The sequence below is a fragment of the Emydura macquarii genome, unplaced genomic scaffold (genome assembly GCF_026122565.2).
Source record: "Emydura macquarii macquarii isolate MOO-44397 ecotype Brisbane River unplaced genomic scaffold, CSIRO-AGI_Emac_v2 contig_3108, whole genome shotgun sequence".
Taxonomy (NCBI): domain Eukaryota; kingdom Metazoa; phylum Chordata; order Testudines; family Chelidae; genus Emydura; species Emydura macquarii.
This window is the reverse complement of record NW_027133245.1, coordinates 3,371,544-3,391,760: the sequence shown is the minus strand read 5'-3', so window position 1 is coordinate 3,391,760 and position 20,217 is coordinate 3,371,544. Positions and strand designations below refer to the sequence as shown.

Here is a 20,217-nt window from a genome sequence, read left to right as displayed (position 1 = left end):
CATCAAGCCTCACAAATGTGAGCTCAGCAACACCTCAACAACCACAACACCTAGCCCCAGATATTTACATGCCTACACATGCCAATCACAATATGTGGTGTGCTCATCCAGTACATTATATGCCATGACAACAACTATATGGGTGAAACCAGACACTCACTATGCTTTCAAATGAACTCACACAGAAAAATGATAAAAGACAAAAATACTCTATGACCTGTGAGTGAACACTTTTCACAAAGCAATCACTCCAGATAAGAACCTCAGTCCTTGTCCTGAAAGGAAACCCACATATCCCCTGGAGCCTGGGAACTTAAATTCATAACTCTGCTGGCTAGTAAAAAACATGGACTTAATAGAGGCACTGGTTTTATGGCTCATTATAGGAATTTGTAACACACCCTGCTGCCTGATAGCCCTTAATTGCCAACTTCATTTTAAGTGGTCTCCAAAGCATGTGTGAAATGCTTAACAAACTGTCCCACTTTGGATTTAGCTCAGTCACTCTGGTTACTTTTTCCAGATCTTAAGAAAAGCTCTGTAGAATTCAAAAGCTTGTACCTTCCACCAACAGAAGTTGCTCTGATAAAAGATAATACCTCACCTACCTTGTCTGTCAGGTATTTAGACATTGTTGTGCTCAGCATTGCATTACTTAACTGTTTGAGAAGACTAATTTTCATTTTCAAAAGGGATTTAGGCGTCAAAGTCAATTTGCAGTTGTGTCGTGGCTGTGTTGGTCCCAAGATATTAGATGGGTGAGGTAATATTTTTTTATTGGACCAACTCCTGTTGGTGAAAGAGAAAAGCTTTTGAACTACACAGCACTCTTCTTCAGATCTTGAGAGTCAACAGAGAAATATAGGCCTGGCAAGGCTGAGCATCACCATGTCCAACTTTTAGACATCTAAAAAGTCACTGCGATTCACAAAGCTGGAGTTTGGTGCCCAGGCTCCCTATACAATAAACAGGGAGAGACAGGTGCCTCAGGATAGGATTCACAAAAGCCAGCATGCTAGGAGGCTCCCCACCAAACCATGTCAATGGGCAATGCCAAGATGAAGGATTTATCCTAAGCCCTGCCCTCTCTCACTGATATATTGCCTAAGTCAGGGCTGAAAGGAGGTGCCTACCTTTGCTTGGGATTCTCAGCTGCAAATCCTTTATTGGGGTTAGACGCTTACGCTGTTTTTACAAGAAGCTGGGGAAGGACGACCTTCCTCATAACTTGTAGCCCAGTGGGTACGAGGTACTCACGTGGGATGTAGGAGACCCCCCTGGGTTGAACCCTCTGCCTGCAAAAGAATCACTGGGCCAGAGAAAGCAAACTTATGAGAATGACTCTATAGCCTGGTGGCTGGCGCACTCCCGAGAGGTGGGAGACCAAGGATCCAGTCTTCCGTCTCCAATTACTTTTAAAATTATTTAGCCACAGTGGAACAGCTTCAACAGGTGAGATGAGGAAGCCATACATGAGAATATCTCATAGCCCAGTGGCTACTGCACATCCCTGAGAGGTAGGTGACAGATACTTGTTCAAATCCCTTCTTGTCAGGGGGAAGGAGAACTTGAACTGGGGAGTTTCCCCCATCCCAGGTGAGTATCATGACCATAAGGCTAAAAGTGATGAGGGAGGTCATCCTTCCCTCAGCCGTTTTGTGTAAGATCATCTACAGGGGCCTAATCCAGGGGGTGAGCTCTGAGCATGCTTACCGGATCAGATCTCACAGGCCAGTTAAGGAAGGCATGCCTATCTTCCCCCAGTTTGTGCATTGCTCTGGGGCTTAAAAGGGCTGCTAGGGGCCTAATTCCATTTGTGAATCGAGCCCAACATGCCTGTCACTTTTGAAAATGAGATTTAGGTTCCTAAATCAGTTCAGCGTTGCAATACTAAGCACAGCAATGCCAAACTGCCTTTAAAAATCTGTGCCCTAGAAACTAAAATGGTGTTTTGTTTTGAAAGAAAGATTAAATTCTCAAGAATAAGAAGGCAGCATTTCAAAAGGTGCAGGAATGCAATGCCGGCTACAGGCAATTATGCTCTCCAGCTAAAGGAAAGAGACCTGTTTGTTGGGTTGAGAATACCCTCGTGTTATGTTCCCTATTCCTTATGGGTAAAATCCTCAGTGTGGGAATTATTGTGTTAATTAAATTACATGTTTAAGCTGATCGCCATTTTGAAATGGCGAAAGAACAACTAGGACTCCATCTTGGAGGTCTTCTTCCCCAGTGTTTCCTGCCCTTTCTGGGAAAACGGCGGGAAAGGTAAGGTGAAAAGGAATGTGATCTGCCTGGCAACAGCACTCTATAAATTGTAGCGAGCCAGTCAGCGTGGGGCTCTCCGCCCTAGAGGCAGCAAGGTGTTGTCATGTGCAGGAGTAGCTGAGAGAAGAAGAGAAGCCTCTAGGAAGAACATCACGGATAGCCCCCACAGAAGAAGATCAGCATACCTACCTGCAGTGGTTCCTGAGTCCATGGCTCATCATCCTGGGAGTCGTGAACAACGCCCCAGGTGGGTGAAGAAAAACCTTAAGTAGTACTTATTAACTTTGGGCCTGGGTAGTTTAGGTTTAAGTTGGGAAAGAATCTGGAGTTAAGATCCACCTTGTTAAATCCCTGAGTGACCCCTCATTTGTTATTTACCTCCTGAATAAATTGTTCCTTGTTTTGCTTTAGTCTGAGTTTTGGTATTTACCCACCTGACTACTCCGACAATAGATGTGGAAGGGGGACCTAGACACTTACTTTTTAATTGTTGGCGGGAGGGTTAGGTGTCTCCCATAGAATCCTGTTTATTTTCTCCAACATGCTAGAATATGTGTACTAAAAATTGGTCCAGTCTATGCTCTTATCCATTACACTACAGAATGCAAGGTTCACCAGTCTCTTACCTTAGGAGAGGAAATCATTTCCAGTGTTTTAGGTCTGTACTCAGTGCTGACAGAATCCATCTTGACTAATTTGAGTGGGCATGAGTGTGGGTGATTTACAGCTTTATATGGTACCACATGGTGGCAAAAATTAAGTATCACAGTCACCAATTGCAATGGATAGAGAAGGTCAAATGTCAGCTTGGATTTTTTTTTCCAGTTATGCTTTCTCATCTTGTCTCTTTAAAGGTGAATGGCATTCTGCTTATTTCCGGAGTAGGTTAAGTGAGTATATTATTTTAACAATTTGACAACAAAAAAGGAAGAAAAAAAAAAGATGGTGGGACTCTGAGAAATAACAGAGAAACACAGATAGGGCTGACTAGCTGAAACCAAAGGAAGATAGGACCAGAAGTCAAAGTTCCAATAATAAGGTCAAAAGTTATAGACTAGAATTTAGCAAGGGGAAGTCATCTAAGGAAAAACTTGGTTCTTGTGCAGGTGTACTCAGTAGCAATAACTGTGAATGGCAATTTAATGGAAATTTTTTAAAGGAATTTTCAAAAAATGCAATATATTGTTACTGTTACAACATATTGTATGCTGTCTGGACTCTGATTTTTCTCTCTACATCTCACATCAGATAGCAGCTATAAAGGTGACATTTGAAGCTGTCAGTACTGTACCTGTGTCACAAATCTGAGATACAAGGTTGTGGGTATACATCCCAATTGCCAGATTTGTCTATGTCCACAACACCTTCCTCAAGAACAGGGATTCTCAACCTGGTAGGGGTGTATGTGTGAATAGGTGTCACAGGGTTGTGACTCCCCCCAACCGTTCCCATATTGCTAAAGGGGAGGGGAGTCCTGGTTATATGGGAAGGGAGTTTCCATATGGAAGAGATTGAACACCACTGTGCCAGAACACAGGGTGATTGTTACTAGAGACACAGTTTGAACTTTCACAAGATAGAAAAAGAGCTCTCTAAACTCCAGGAAGAGCTTTCTTCATTTTAAGATATCAGGACAGACATATAATGAAAATCTTCCCTCTTTCATACGTTGGGATGAATTTGATGGCTTTCTATAGCAAGAGAATTTAGAAGTCCTGCAACATCTTTTCCTCAACTTTGTTGATCTACAAAGCATTATCACTAACTACACATGTCTATCAATCAAAATCTGGAGCCCTACTTTACAACGCTCAAGACCCGTTTGATTGCGGTGACTGGGGACCATTGTCTATCACCTTCAGGGAGGTCTTCTGAGACAGAAACTATCTGACAGGCTATTTGCTCTCGAGCCATTAATCCTCACTGATTATGGCTGTAACATTTGGGGGTGTAGGGTCTTTTGTTTCTGTCACAATGGCAGAGGACTGTGTGTGTGTGTGTGTGTCAGTCACACTATATATATATATATATATATATATATATACATACATACATATATACATATATACATATATATATATACACACACATATATAGTTTGAGTACTGAGATTTACTGGTACATTTCCAGTGGTTTGATCCTTCAATCTGAATTGAATATGAAGTGTACACTCTTAACCTTTGGTCAAAATCCTCGCTGTTCTTGAGTAATCCAATTCCAAGAAACGTGTCTCTTAGATATTACAGTGCATGAGGAAAAAAATAAGCCTACACAATTTCAAAGCTTGTTCAACATTTATTTTCTTTATTGTTCAAGTGGTATTAATAAATGATAATACATCAAATACAGTTTTCATTTCTTGTATAGTTTATCCAACAGCAGTTTGGGGGGAGGGGACGGTGTTTTTAAAGTGCATCTCAGGACAACTTTATAACACTTTCCAAAAAAAAAAAAAAAAGACCCCTGCCATCTCCTTTTAGTTCCTTTACTAAACCACAAGACAAATTATAAATAACTTTCTTTAAATTCTGCACTACTAAATATACTGTATCTGTAACAGTTTGCCATGCCTTCCGTTAAGATATTCAACATTTACTATATATGTTTCTATAAATTAAATGAAGCATTCTTTATGTAAGGTATAAAAACACAAATTATTTTCTCTACATAATACTAACTTTTCACAAACAGTACGAAACGAAACAAAAACGAACCAACACAGGCATCTTGAATAAATGTAATATAGGTGAGCAGATAGTATCAGTAATAGCTTATCTTCATAGTAAACATTATCCTTAAGCGTATCCCATTAGAATTCATTTAATTAAGAAACTGAAAAGAAAAGGAAAATAAGATTAAATGCTGAAAAATGCATAGGAAATGTGGTGACACAAAATTATTTTAGAAGAATCAGCAAGGACTCAAACTTAAATTCATTAAATCATTCCATATTAATAGGACAATCTTTTTTAAAAATTTCATATCACACATTCAGTAATTAACAAAGCAAGCATGAAGTAAACTATCAAAATAAATAAAACCTGAATGACCGAATAAATTTAAAGGTTATATCCCATTAAAATTATTTTAAAATACATATGTTACTATAAGCACCTGTTCTCTTCCATTAAGTTAGGCTTTTGATCTTAATATGAAAAGACAAAAGTAAATACTGTCACACTCATGAGGTATTGGAACACTTCTATTCTGAAGATTTATTTATAACCATCCTTCTTCAAGTGGCCCAAAAGTGTGTAGAGCATACAAGAGTTGGTAAGAGTTAGTGCAGATTTTTAAAAAATGTATTTACTAAAATGTGTTGAGGCTCAGATGAAATTACTTCACTCACCTTTTATTACTGTCCCATCTCCTTTGGAAGGAGAACTTCAAGCACATTGATAATACATACAGCATTTTTCAAAACATGTTACAAAGAGGATATTGTTGGAAGCTTAGTACAATTTGAGTTGCTTGACTACTGTTTTACAGGCCTAGCATAGCTTTAGTTGCATACTTGGCTATTCATTATCCCCATTTTACAGATAGAGAAATTGAGACACAGAGAGGGGAAGGGCTAAATCCACAAAGGGACTTAGGCAGCCAACTGACATTTTAGGCACCTGAGTCCAACATTTAGGTGCTACTCAGATCCTCAAAACACTCACTCAGCTGCTGCCTGTGGTCATGTGAATAACTGCCTAAGTACTGAAGCCACTGAGATGCTTGGCATCCTAGCTTACACCTTAGCCCTAGCAGGATTCATTGTACCCAATAGCTCAGTGGTTAGGGCATTCACCTGAAACATGGGAGACCTATGTTTAAATCACCACTCTTTTGAGCAGGGACTTGATTCCAGGTTCCTTCCACCCAAGTGAGTGCCCTCCACATATACATATCCTGAGTAGAGATAGGTGCCTCCCTTTGGCCTGAGGTTAGGCATTTTACTACCTTTGATGGGCAAGGACTTAGGCCACACCCCTCTTCTCAGCATTTCCTACTGGGTAACTTAGGTGGCTCTCTGCTCAGCTTGTTGGCTTCTGTGAATCCCATTCTTAGACATCTAATTTTCCCTATGCATTGTCTAAGGAGTTAGGAGGTACCTAACTCAAGGCTGAGGATTCCACTGTGTGGTGGGGTGCCTAAAAGTTAGTTGCTGAAGTGCCTAAATCCTTTCATGGATCTAACCCCAAAGTGACTAGCCCAAGGTCACAGAGGGATAATAATGATAACCCAGAAATAGACTCTCCTTCCTGTTGGTCTGGTGACCTCTCCAAAGGACTGAAATATTTTAGGAGATAGAAGGGAAGGATTTCTATAGTTTCACTGTAATATTCCTCTTTAGCTTCTTGTAAAATATTATTTCTCAACTTCTTACAGATACATTGAGTTCCCTGGCATACCTACTGTGTAGATATTTGAGGGGAATAATCAATTCCGTTTATGGCATTATTAATTATTACAACACATCCATACAACACCATAAAGATTAAGAACATTTACAAATATAGTTCCCATCAGAGAGTTTACAAGCTAAGACCAAACATATGACAAAAGATGACAAATAGTCAGAAGTTGCAGTGTGAGGGGATTATTAAATCTCCACCTTGCTGAAAAGACGGCAAGATGATTTCATGAAGAGGTGGTGATTTAAAGGAAATACAGAATGTGCAGCAGATAAAACACCACAACTGTACCAGACATAATATGATGGAAAGTGCAAAGCCAAGAGTGGGAAAAGGCGATGAAGAGAGAAGTAAAATAAGACCATAAGTCAGCATTTTCTATGTGCTAAACAAACACTTCCTGTTTATCCCTTCTTTCAGGATCACATGAAAATAGGTAAATGTATGTGTGGGTACAATATTGTATATTTGGCTGACAGGCAGATAGATGGCCAGTATACCTTGGAAGTTCACTGCTAGGCCTCAGCACTGAGGCATCTCTGAGTTGGCATGGATGGAGGAGCACATTTTGGGAGCAACAGAATGGTCATGAGGGCTGGTGTTTGAAACTATGGGCACTGGGCCCTCAAGCATGCAGTCAAGTCCCTGGAGGTTCACAGGTAGGCCTTGGTGGCATGGTGAATCTGAGTTGGCCCCCTGAAATGATTATTATACACCTGGGTAAAAAGCTATTTGGGATTTTTAAGGGTGATATCACCAGGGCATAGAGATATTTAGGGGAGATTCAGGACCTTTTCCTGGGAATGATTGTAAACTGATCTGAAAAGCTACAGCAGTGGGTATGGTGAGGAGCCACCATACCTCCAAATATTGATAAGGACAGAAGAGGTGCAAATCATAGGAAACAGGAGGAATTACCCATCAAAATATCATATTTGGTACTAAATGGTTCAGAGATCATAGAATCATAGAGTTGGAAGGGACCTCAGGAGGTCATCTAGTCCAACCCCCTGCTCAAAGCAGGACTAACCTCAGCTAAATAATCCCAGCGAGGGTTTTGTCAAGCCACAGCTTAAAAACTTCTAAAGATGGAGATTCACCACCTCCCTAGGTAACCCATTCCAGTGCTTCACCACCCTCCTAGTGAAAAACTTTTTCCTAATGTCCAACCTAGACCTTCCCCACTGCAACTTGAGACCACTGCTCTTCGTTCTGTCATCTGCCACCACTGAGAACAGCCTAGCCCTGTCCTCCCTGGAACCTCCTTTCAGGTAGTTAAAGGCTGCTATCAAATCGCCCCCTCATTCTTCTCTTCTGCAGACTAAACAAGCCTAGTTCCCTCAGCCTCTCCTCCTAAGTCTTGTGCTCCAGCCCCCTAATCATTTTTGTTGCCCTCCGCTGGACTCTCTCTCCAACTTCTCCACATCCTTTTTGTAGTGGGGGGCCCAAAACTGGACACAATACTCCAAATGTGGTCTCACCAATGCCGAATAGAGGGGAATAATCACTTCCTGTGATCTGCTGGCAATGCTCCTACTAATGCAGCTCAATATTCTATTAGCTTTCTTGGCAACCAGGGCACACTGCTGACTCATATCCAGCTTCTTATCCACTGTTACCCCCAGGTCCTTTTCTGCAGAACTGCTGCCTAGCTCGTCAGCCCCCAGTCTGTAGCTGTGCATGGGATTCTTCCATCCTAAGTGCAGGTCTCTGCACTTGTCCTTGTTGAACCTCATGAGATTTCTTTTGGCCCAATCATCCAGTTTGTTTAGGTCCTTCTGTATCTTACCCCTACCTTCCAGGGTATCTACCACTCCCCCCAGCTTAGTGTCATCTGCAAACTTGCTGAGCGTGCAATCTACCCCATCCTCCAGATTATTAATGAAGATGTTGAACAAAACCGGCCCCAGGACCGACCCCTGGGGCACTCCGCTTGTAACTGGTTGCCAGCTAGACATGGAGCCATTGATCACTACTCATTGAACCCTATGCTCTAGCCAGTTCTCTATCCATTTTATAGTTCATTCATCCAACCCATACTTCTTTAACTTGCTGATAAGAATACTGTGAGAGACCGTATCAAAAGCTTTGCTAAAATCAAGGTATATCACATCCACCACTTTCCCCACATCCACAGAGCCAGTCACCTCTTCATAGAAAGCAATTAGGTTGGTCAGGCATGACTTTCCCTTGGTGAATCCATGTTGACTGTTCCTGATGATAGGGTACACCTCACGGGGAAGGGATATGTTTTTAGAACATTGTCAAGCAGGGAATTCTTAAGTATTTGAGAGCCAGTGGAGGGGGTGGGGGGGGGGAGTGAGGCAGCCAAGGTATTTGTGGCAAGTGTCCAGTACAGGTACTTGTTCCATAGAGGGTCCAACCTTCTGCTAAACTGGAATTGCAAGTAGACTAAGGGGAAGGCATCCACTAAGGAAGCTATGGAATGGGGTTGGAGTGCTTAATGTCTGGTACAGCGAGGAGACAATCCTCTTTCCCCAGATCCTTAACCCTCATATGAGGGAAGGGTGGTGAGGTCCCAGCAATGTGCTGGGAACTAGCTGTGGAGCAGTGGAGGACTGACAACAGGCTTCAACCAGGTGGAGATGATTAAGGAAGGAATCATGATCAACACTGTATGAGTTATTGTTGAGTAGTTACTAGATGAGTTAAGTTAATATAGTTGAGGCCTAATTAAACCGCCTCCCATGTGTCTTGTTTTCCTTTGTGTATCTCCCGGCCAATGGTCAGAAGATAAGATACCAAAACTGTTCCAGACATAGCATGATGGAAAGTACAAAGACAAGGGTGATGAATGGAGTTTAAAGGAGGACTAAAATAAAATGCTTACGATGAGCAGTGACAATGAGAGGAGAAATAGAGTAAATAGGGGCAGAGATAAGAAGGCCTCAGAATTTCATAGGGGGAGAAGCATGAATATGGTATGATAAGAGATTGGAAGACAATAATGCTTTTAAAGAAAGGGGATGTAGTTAGAGCTATGGGAGGGAAAAGGTGAATTTAGCAGTGACAGTTTGGACAGAGTAGATGGACAACAGGTAAGAAGAAGGTGGTGAGGTCAGACAGGAGCAGATTAAGTATTGAGAGAAGAGATGATCCAGGTGTGGACAAGGATTTGAACAATGGAAGCACTGAGATAAGGAATGATCTCAGAGATATAAAGCAGAAGAAGATTTTAGATTGAGGTCAAGGAGCACAGTGAAGAGTCATAGATTATATCAAGATTATGAACCTGTTAATGATGATAAAAATCATAGAAGAGAGAATTAGAAATAAATAGGGGAGATTCAGTTTGGGGAGAATGAATTGTAGATGGTGACTGAACATCTGAGATGACATGTTGGAAAGACAGTTGTAGATGCATGAGTGGATGGAGCAGGAGAAGCTGGAGACAGAGATGCAGACTTGGAAAGCAGCATAAAGTTGGAAACTTTAGAGGAAATAAGACAAAGTGAGGAAAACTGAGAACAGAACCATGGTGGACATTAACAACTGGGGTGAAGTCATTAAAGGAAATAGTGAAGGAATACATAGCAAGGCTGGAAGAGAAGTAGGAAAGTAGAGTAACATACACCATGAAACATGATAAAACATAGGATGAGAGAGGGAGCAACAGTGTCAAAGGCAGCAGGCAGATCAAGTAGGATGAGGACCAAACAGTAACCCTTAGATTTCACTAAGTGATCTGGTACTGTGAAGCCTAATCAGTGGAAAAACACACCCTTGCATGACTTAGGATCTATGTTACAGGGAAAGGCACCAGCTACCCAGAACTTGCAAGCCCTGAAAGAATTGTACTCTACTCCCACAAAAATTTGGAGCTTTGCATGAAGGGAAAGTATCTGCAATGCAGATCTCCTAAGCCCCAAAAGAAACTGAATTCCACTTCTGGGTGGCTTAAGAGCCCCAATGTGGCTGAGTTGCCTCCTCAAAAAGTCATCTCTTTATGTTGCTTCTTCTTGCAAATAAGATGGACAAGCTGAGGAGTTGGAAGGTGGCAGAAAAATGGCAATTTGTGTATTCCGTATTCCTGAGAGTTTGCCAGATATGAGGAACATAGTCTATTTTGCAGAATGACAAGTTTGAACATAAATCTCAGTAAATATTTATTAGAAATAGATTTACCAGTTCATAAATTCAAAGTAAATCTATTTAATTATGCAAAACGTCAAGCTAGAAATAACTATTGACTAAATCAGATGAACATAAAAGCCTGTAGTCAAAGTCATAAATAAATTTCACCTTTACTTTTAACCCTTTGTCTCCCTGTACAAATATTCCTTCTGCTAAATGCTAATGTCTTACAAAAATGTTACATAACATTGCCTGCCATACTAGCTCCTCTGGTCTGTTTGTCAGTGCTGGTTATCCTTCCCTTCTTGGTTTCTTCATCTTTTCTCCTAGGTTTATGTTTTTTAAATAGCTCCTGAGTGTAATGGCTACTAATGATAACAGGCTGATCATAAAACATTATTTTACAACTATAACCACCATATAAAAGCATAAATTAAAGACAGCACTGAATCCAGAGAATTAAAAAAAAAATATTTGTCACCGTTTTCACAGCGTGGAAAACATTTACAATCAAGCAGATAAAAAGGAAAAGAAATCAGGAATCTCATGAAGACTCTGAATTTGAAGGGACAGTTAAAGAATTCCAAGTGAAAGTTAATTGATTAGCTGTCTTTGAGACTGAAGACCTTTATTTATCCCCCAAACAGGTAAAAAAAAGGGAAGAGGCAGTGCCAGTTATTTTATAAGGGTTTGATTCAAACCCCATAGACTTTAGTGATGCTTGGATCAATACGTTTTGGATCCAGCTTTCAATCTGCCTGAACCCTATGCTAAAGAAATCAGTACTAGGATTATTAAACCTCCTCACCTTCTCCAGCTGAGACTGCTTATACAGGAGCTAATTAGAACCAAATGTAACAGTAATGCTTTGTGACCTGAACATCAGAGTGCAATGGACTGTAACTCCTTTTCAAAATAATTGGCTGAACTGAACAACATATCAATCAATGCTTATCACCTCATCACCAAGTTTACAAATTAGCCTTACTATTTCTTTTCTTGGGAAAAACTAAACTGTTGCCAAAAGTATAATTCTACAGGAACACAAAGTAAACATTTACTTATGTGATTATCATCATTTTATTAAGCTGCAAGCATCTCTTTGTTAATGTGGTTTCAGTCTTTTAAAGTGACACTATCAACTTGAAATGTATTAATTAAAAAAAAAGTTTGAAATAGTTTCTGTTGGTATATTTGCCCCTGCCAAAATTTTATAATTTTATAATTGCATTCTTCTGTTTATTTAAAAATGTATCTGTCCAGCCTGCTGATAGGTAACAGAGCCACTCAAATAAAAGGGGAATGGGGGAAAGTGGGGTACTGACTAACAAATAGTAGGATGACTTCAGACAAGTGTAAACTTAATGTTCTAATTAAACTGTCATCTTGTAGTCAACTTTATTTACGCTAAAAAAATGCACTGATGGCAGTGACGATAAAAAATGGCAACTGTTTTCAAAGAACTGGAATCTAATTTAATGGTTGATTTCCAATTATGATGGTCAGGGATAGGCAACTGAAGAGCCTGCTGACAGGGGATGGTATCCATCACTTGACCAACCAGAGAACCAACATTAATATACCTTCATGTGGACTGTGAGAGAACTCCAGCAAGTGTACTTGTGCAACCCTGGTTTGGAATACATAGTCATATACATGTATACACTCTGTTTCTGGCTGTGTGTGCAACTGTGAATCTCATTTCACAGCCACTCAAACTCATCCCTTAATCATCCAAACTCCTATTCTTCACTGTTCTTGTTGAAGGCACATATAAAAGAGATTTTCAGTTTCTCCTTGCTTTGTCACTAATTTAAACACTCTGCTTCTTAAGGCCTAAATTTTACTTTAAGCCAACTGTAAATGCATAATTGTCCAAAGAACAGACCTGGCACTAAACTGGTCCCAAGGGGAGGGGAAAATAATGATAATGAGCCACCAAATTTGACAGAGATTACTTCCTGTGCCATGCTTGTTGGTATATTGGAGGAGAAAGGACTCACTGCATGCCCACTCATATATACAGTAGGATGAGTAGCAGCCACATGCTTTTTCTCCTCTGTGCCTCTACTCATACCCTTCCTCCCCTGACCTGCAGCATTAGACTAGTGGCAATTTAGCCATTACTCATGGATTTACTTTCTTTCTTGCACTTGTTTCTTTAATACATACATAAAAGCCTCTATCATCTGCTCATGAGAACAAAGACTATGAAAACTAGGAATAAGTAGAGAGCAGAGGGAAGGCTTTTGGCTCAGTGGTAGCCTTCTGAGTAACGACCATGCCATGGCAGACTTTTTCTTTATTTCACTGGTAATGTAAATCAGAAATATTGATAGAATTAAGCTAATAGTTCTGGATAAACAGCCACATTGAAGAACGGGGAAGGACAAACAGTATGTAGAGTTTTAATTTTTTTGTCTTCTTCATAAAGAAATGGGGATAAAAATAGGCAAGAAATCTAAATTTAGAGGTGGTTTTAAAGGATTTAAAATTGTGGGGCCCTAGAGCATTTTGAGGTACTAATGATCAAACCAAGTGGCGATATTGGTTTGATTTCAACAAACCAAGGACTGGTAGTGTTAAAGAAAATGGAAACCGTGAAGAATTTAAGGCTGCAAGGAGAACAAGCAATTAGACAATAATCTTGAACAATCTGATAGTTCATTTCAGGGAAACACCCAATGGTTATCTGAATCTTATCAAAACTTCTTGAGATTGAAAAATTGGGCAGGATATCTCAAAAGGAAAAGACTCCTTCACAAGAATCTTGGGACTTCCTATATTTGGGTTTGACCAAAAATACTGTGAAAACAGCCATTTCAGTCATTGAGCTTCCATCTTGATGCAGGAAGTGTAGAGATGCACAAAAGTCTTTAAAAATAGAGAAGCCAAACTTTGAAGTAAAAATATGTTCATTTAAGGTTCAATTTGACTTTGGGGTGAAGGGTGGTTTTGTTTGTATTGTAGACAAACATCTGTAGCATTAGGCATGGGTCACTTCCTGGTGGATTCTCTGTACCTTGAAGTCTTTAAACCATGATTTGAGGACTTCAATAACTCAGTTATAGGTTAGGGGTCTATTACCGGAGTGGGTGAGTGAGGTTCTGTGGCCAGTGTTCTGCAGGAGGTCAAACTAGATGATCATAATGGTCCCTGCTGATCTTAAGGTCTATGAGTGTATTTGTTTATCTCCAGCCCACATGGAGAAAAGAGGGAATCGTGTTTTGATGGGGAGGCAGATGAATGTATACTGGTAATAGAATTTAAACAGTGTAAAAGTGGAATTTATAGGAGGTAATGTAGGCCCACATTCATGAACAATATGTTATTTAACTATTTATGGACAAGTAGCATGGCAAAGAAAACAATAGCAGGAGGCACCTCCATACAGTAAATTGAATAACTCTATATTGTGCATGTAACTGACAGCTGGCTGGTAAGTACAAGTAAATATGGAATTTAATTGCAAAGGAGAAGTCTTCCATAAGAGGGACTGTAAGGAATGGAAGGGAGGCAGCATTGATGAAAGAGAATTTATCAGAAATGGAAGAATGCATTTGGGAGAAACTAACACCACCAAAAAATCACTATGGACTCTCAACAAGAACACCAGCATTGAAGCTGGAGAGAGACCCACTGTAATAACTCAAAGTACATTCTTTAAATTGCATTGCCTTAAATCATGCAAGCCAGATTACATGATGCACTTGTCATCTTACTACACTGTATTAGAGTCTTTACTGTGCTTATTTTACTCTGCACAGACTAAATTAATAATTCCCAATGTGACTGAAATACAGTAGCTCATATAGTTTCTCTCTCTTATGGTGGGAACATACTAGTTTAAATATTTTTGTGAGCAAGTTACAAAACAGTGTCCTGACATAAGAGAGAAGCTTATAAATGCTTTCTGGGTGGGGCAGGAAGGACAATGTTCACGATTACTACAGAAAAAAGTCTAACTAACTATTTCAATATTAAATGCAAGCAATTAAAAAACTATTTCAGCAAAATAGAGAAATCACTCCACTCCACTGCTAAAAAAGTGAATTAGCAAAGACATGAAAAGTCCCCTCTGTGGAAAAATGACTAATTCTAGAAGAAGTCCTTCAGTACATATTTAAGCAAACTGTTTTTTTGTTTTTTAAATTATTGTTATATTTACCCAGCAAGGAACCTTTATGTTAACCTCAATCATGAGCATATCCTGTGATTGGCTTCTGGTCCCAGTTTGCCTATTGTCTCATTATTTTTCATGGTGTAAAAATGTATTGATAACTAGAGTAAAAATGATAAAAAGTGCATTATGGCTGAGACTGGAGCAGCTTCAGAAGAAAACATTACTTGCGGGAATACTGTAAAGTCAGAAATTAATGTATTGCACAAATAACGGAGTCTATTATGTTTTCTGCAGTGAAAAGAAAACCAAACACACACACACACACACACACACACACACACACACACACACACACTGCTTCTGCCCTCCCCAATTTTCAGTCACTCTATGCATTCATTTTTGTGATCAAAGTGATCAACTGCTGGAGCAACAATGGCAGGGGCAATAATGGAGTCAGGGGACAGTAGCACTTCCCTATTTTGTTTTATGTCCTTTTATAAAAGGAAATAACCTCCTTTCTCTAGTCCTTGGCAATTGATTTATCTTCATTTAATTTCATCTCGATATATCTTCATCTCATTGAGGTCAGCGATGGCAGGAGAAAGGATGCATGCAAGGAGACGTGTTATTTCTTAAATCCTTTATCGATGCACACTACTTCAGTAAAGATTTATATTGTTATTCAGTGACAAACACCACACAAATAATTTAGTATATGTAACTTTCTCTGAAGAGGGAGGATGGTAGATTTGTGATGTTGCTTGTAGCTCTGTTTATACAGCATGAAAGTCATTTCAAACATTACTTTTAAATGCATGTAAATATGAGCTGCAAAAACAAACCAAAATGACCACCACCCTACTTTTTTCAAGACTGTCAAATGTTACAGTTACCATATCCCATTAAAGGTTGCATTTTTAGGGCTAAATTCTCAGCTGATGTAAACTGGCTCCCTCTGGACCTTCATATTTATTTGTATTACCATCTTAATATTCATTGCACAGGTGAGATTTACCAGCTCAAAGAAAACTAAAAGATAACAACCGTTTATTACGTACCCACCAGCTACAAAAATGTGAAGAACTCAAAGAAATAATGGGATATTTTATTACTCGAATATAAACTGGACACTATTCAACAAAAGGAATCAGGTTAGATGTACGTCAAATACAAAAAAAGAGCGATATCCAATGAGATACTGTACACAAAGCAGAACAGAAGATGGAATGAAAAGCAATGATCAAGATCATTTTAGGCTTAAGGACTGAAACAAAAATGAAAGAAAAGAGAAAGCAGAAATTTAAGGTACATTTTTTAGTGGATGAGGGATAATCCTATGATAGTTGAATAGATAGAGGCACTGAACAGAAGCAATGCAGAAGAAGTAGAAGGTGTCTAGAGAAAGAACATTGGGAATAAAAAGCCAATTTTCTTAGACATCTGCAAACTTTGCTACTATTATTCTCTTTTCTGGATCATTAATACTTTAAACAAAAACAGTCCTAATATCAAATCTTGAACTACTCACTTTGGCCATCCTGAAAAAAACTGATAATTTATTTTTACTCTGATTTATGTTTCTTATCTAATTCTAATCCATGACAGTACTTTACCCCTCACCCAGTAACTACTATTTTCTCCAACAGCTTCAGCAGGCTTTCTGCACAGGCTTTTTGAAAATCCAAATGAATTGTACTGAATTCTTCTAATTATTACTGTTTTACTGCTAAACTCAAAGAAGTCTGGTAAGTCAGAAAGACATGATTTTCCTTTGCAGAAGTCTTGCTGGCGTATTCATTATGTTAATCTAGTTGTTTTGTAATTCCATTTTTAAAATAGAGTTTCAACCCATTTTCCTGGTACTGAAATAAGGCTTACTCATCTGTAATTCCAAGGATCACTCCTGGGTCTTTTCAAAAGATAGGTCTCATATTTGCTACTCTCCAGCCCTCTGGTATAGTAGCCAATTTTAAGGCTAGGTTACTGGGTCTCAGAATCTCCATATGAAGAACTGAATAATTCTTTCATTAATTTATTTTTAATTTCTCTTCCAAAGTATCTGTCTACTTCATTCCAATTCCAATTCTGTCTACTTCATTCCATTCCAATTCCAATTCTACTTCATTCCAATTCACGTGGTAAATGGACTAAACTACAGTTCTAAGATGACACGCTAAAGTCTATAAATATGTTTACAGGACAACCTCAGCAAACTTGGAAATAATGCAAAAATTAATTATACCACTATTACAAAAACTATTAGAAAGTATTTTTTCTTTCTCTTTGGAAAGAAAGAAAGAAAGAAAGAAAGAATTCTTATGGTTAGAATAGATTGTTAGAATAGTGTGACAGGCATAGGTTCACAACCAGGAAGACCTTGCTGCGGAATATATAAAAACACAAATTAAACTGCAAAAGGCATTTGTGGAAAAAGTACAAATATTCCATAAATCATCCAGTCACATGGTCTGTATATCATAAAGTGGCAGAAATAATTTCTGTTGATTTGTAGCTATATTCCAAAATAGAACGTAAAAAGGCTCTTAAGAACATCTTAGAACTGTGATACTTCATCTTGCTAATTATTGTTTATATCACTCCAAAATTGTTCCAGACACTTTAAAGACAGGTGAGTAGACAAGGTCCCTATGCAAAAGGGCTTACAATGTTAATAGACATAGATACGGGTATATAGCACAAAGCAAATGATTCAGCAGTGATGTTCAGCACACATTCTGTTAGTTTCAAGAGCTGTTTACTTAGTATTTTATACTTTAGTAATATTTGTTGGGCCACATTCACTGCCAGCAAGAAAATGAGCTACTGTTTCCCACTTTGCCTTCCCTAATGGGGTTCTTCTGGAGACCCTGGATTAACGCATGCACCCCACCAACAGAAAGTGGGGAGGGTGGCAATACAAGCAATATCTATTCTCCCTTATTGAGGTGAATGCCCTCACTGGTTCAGATGACTTGCTGGAGTTTGCAAGCTGTTCCTCTTCTGCTAGCAGAAGTGAATCAAGCAAGATATTCATAAATTTTATTAGAGGGGATGACTAGCGCTTGTAGGTCTGTTGGAAAATATGTTTTGGGGAAGAACATAAAAAAGCAAAAGGTGGAGAGAGGAACATGGTAAGTGAGGAAAGGGAAGTAATATTTTATTAGTGCTGTACTTTGGATCTGATTAGCTTAATCTTTTGGAGTTCAAGGTACAGCGATTTCAAAACAAATATAAATAAGCACACAAACAAATCCCTTTTTTAAAAACACCACAGTGGATTAACTTTCAGAGTAGGCTTACAAAAACAGTTAGATAAGGCTGCAAATATAGCAGCACCAATGGCCACCAAGAGTTTTTAATTGTATTACTGTGTAGCAAGACGGATGCATGTGTTATCTAACTAACCCAGCAAAAAAGGAGGTATAGGCAAGACCACAGGAAACACAAGACTCCCAGAGTATCTTTTCATTTGGGATTTATCTCATGACATGGTTTATGATTTTAAAAACCCTGAATAGCCTAGCTATCTGAAAGATCACATCTCCTGTGATGATGACAGCACGAGACAGATTTTGTTCCATTGGAAAAAAAATGTGTCACTAAACAAGGAAGACTTGTATCTGCCAGAGACATATTTTCCAGAGTAGCTAGACCAAGGCTGTGGAACTCACTGCTCATTGCCATAAGAAAGTTCACCACCATGACCACCTTCAGAAATAAATGCATAACCCATTTCTTTAAATTTACCCACAACAATGGTCTCCATTACATCCCCATCCTCATATTGATATATTTATTTTTAAAAATAACTTTAAGCTAATTCCTGTTGGTAGGGCTGGAAAGGAGAGAGGGTTTTGTTTTTTCTTCTTGTGGAAAGTGCTAAGATAACATAGTGATAGAAGTCCACATAAAAAAAAAGCCAAGCTAGTGCTAGTTAGACAAATAGTCAAGCAGCACACAAGATCCAAGTGTAACACACAAAATGCTATCCTTTTTTGCTTTTGCAAAGTGTAGCGAAATTCTAAGACATATTGCAGATATTTTTAAGATGATGGCAGAGAAGAATTAAATCAAAAACACTGGAGAAGAGAACAAGCCAAGCTCTCACCTCTGACGGTTCTTGAATCAGATTAGAGTTCCCAGCAATATCATTTCTTGTTAAAGGATAGGATGAATGTAACATTATGACCTACTGAAATATCCTACAATGATAAAACACATCTCACTTGTACTGAGAGAGTGAGCAAAAGTAAAATGAAATAAAAGGCATAACGTCAGAAAAGATTTTCAATTTTTTTCCTCATGTTTGATGGAAATGTTACTGATGAGACTAAACTTTCCCAAGTAAAATGTGGTGAAAAGTAGGAAGAAGAAATTCAGTTATCAGAGCATCATGATATCTTTCTCTTGACATGGTAGGAAGTCTTGATCCTTCTACATATCATATATAATGATTTGCCAGTGAATGGGAAGAAAGAACAAATGTAATAAAACAAATGATCTTTACTGAAATACTAAATATGCATATTAATGAGACAAAATCTTTTAGATGAAGTAACAAAAGTTCTTTACATTTGCCAATAAACAATAATCAAAGAATTTAAGTATGTAATTTAGATCAGGTGTGCATCCTTCCATGTTTTGGGCAGCGGATAGTAGAAGTTTAGGTTGCTCTACTTCAGGGTGTTGTCATCCCTGGCCATGCGTGCCTCTGGTTGATAGTACCTGATAAGGGCCTATCAGGGTAGGCTCAGGGTAACAAGTGAAGGCCAATGATGAACCCAATAGATGAGGGCTAAGTTCTCCAAAGGTAGTGAAGATGGATGAGCCATGACTATGGATGTGTGGACTGCATAGGGTAGAAGGGCCAGATATTCGTAATGGTTGTTCATGCTCCCAGGAACCAGTGGCATCTCGTGGAATAGTTCCTAGGAAGTAGGACAGTGTCTCAACATGTAACATCCCTCTATGTCTCCCCAACCTCAAGAAGACAGTGTGAAATGAGGGACAACAACTATGACAGACTGTGACAATAGCACCACTGTTAAAGCCCCTGCTAAGGGAGGCACATTCCCGATGACCCCAACTTCATGGAAGTCCAAACCAGATTTTGGAGGCATTTTCTGTGTCACCACATGGAACATATTAACACTGAATGACACTGGGTACAAGACAGCTCTTGTCAAACAACTTATGTGTTAAAAGTTTGTAATCACCAGTATCAATGAGGCCTGACTACCAGAAAGCAATCAAGTTACTATAGAAGGAGCAACCTTCTTCCACTCTGGTTGTCCACACCGAACTCAAGGTATGGCACTCATTATTAGACAA

At 39.1% G+C, this 20,217-nt stretch overlaps 1 protein-coding gene across 5 annotated transcripts in view; it reads right to left on the bottom strand.

Annotated features, from left to right (window-relative positions):
- Positions 1-4,547: 4,547 nt before the first annotated feature.
- The window catches only part of TUSC3 (tumor suppressor candidate 3), a 276,373-nt gene continuing 260,703 nt past the window's right edge, over positions 4,548-20,217 (bottom strand). For all 5 annotated transcript variants that reach the window (XM_067530559.1, XM_067530565.1, XM_067530558.1 and 2 more), the window contains one exon: positions 4,548-5,097. Coding sequence is in view for 4 of the 5 variants with exons in the window: in XM_067530558.1 (XP_067386659.1) it covers positions 5,082-5,097 (16 nt within the window). In the remaining variant the exon portion in view is untranslated. The remainder of the gene's footprint in view (positions 5,098-20,217) is intronic.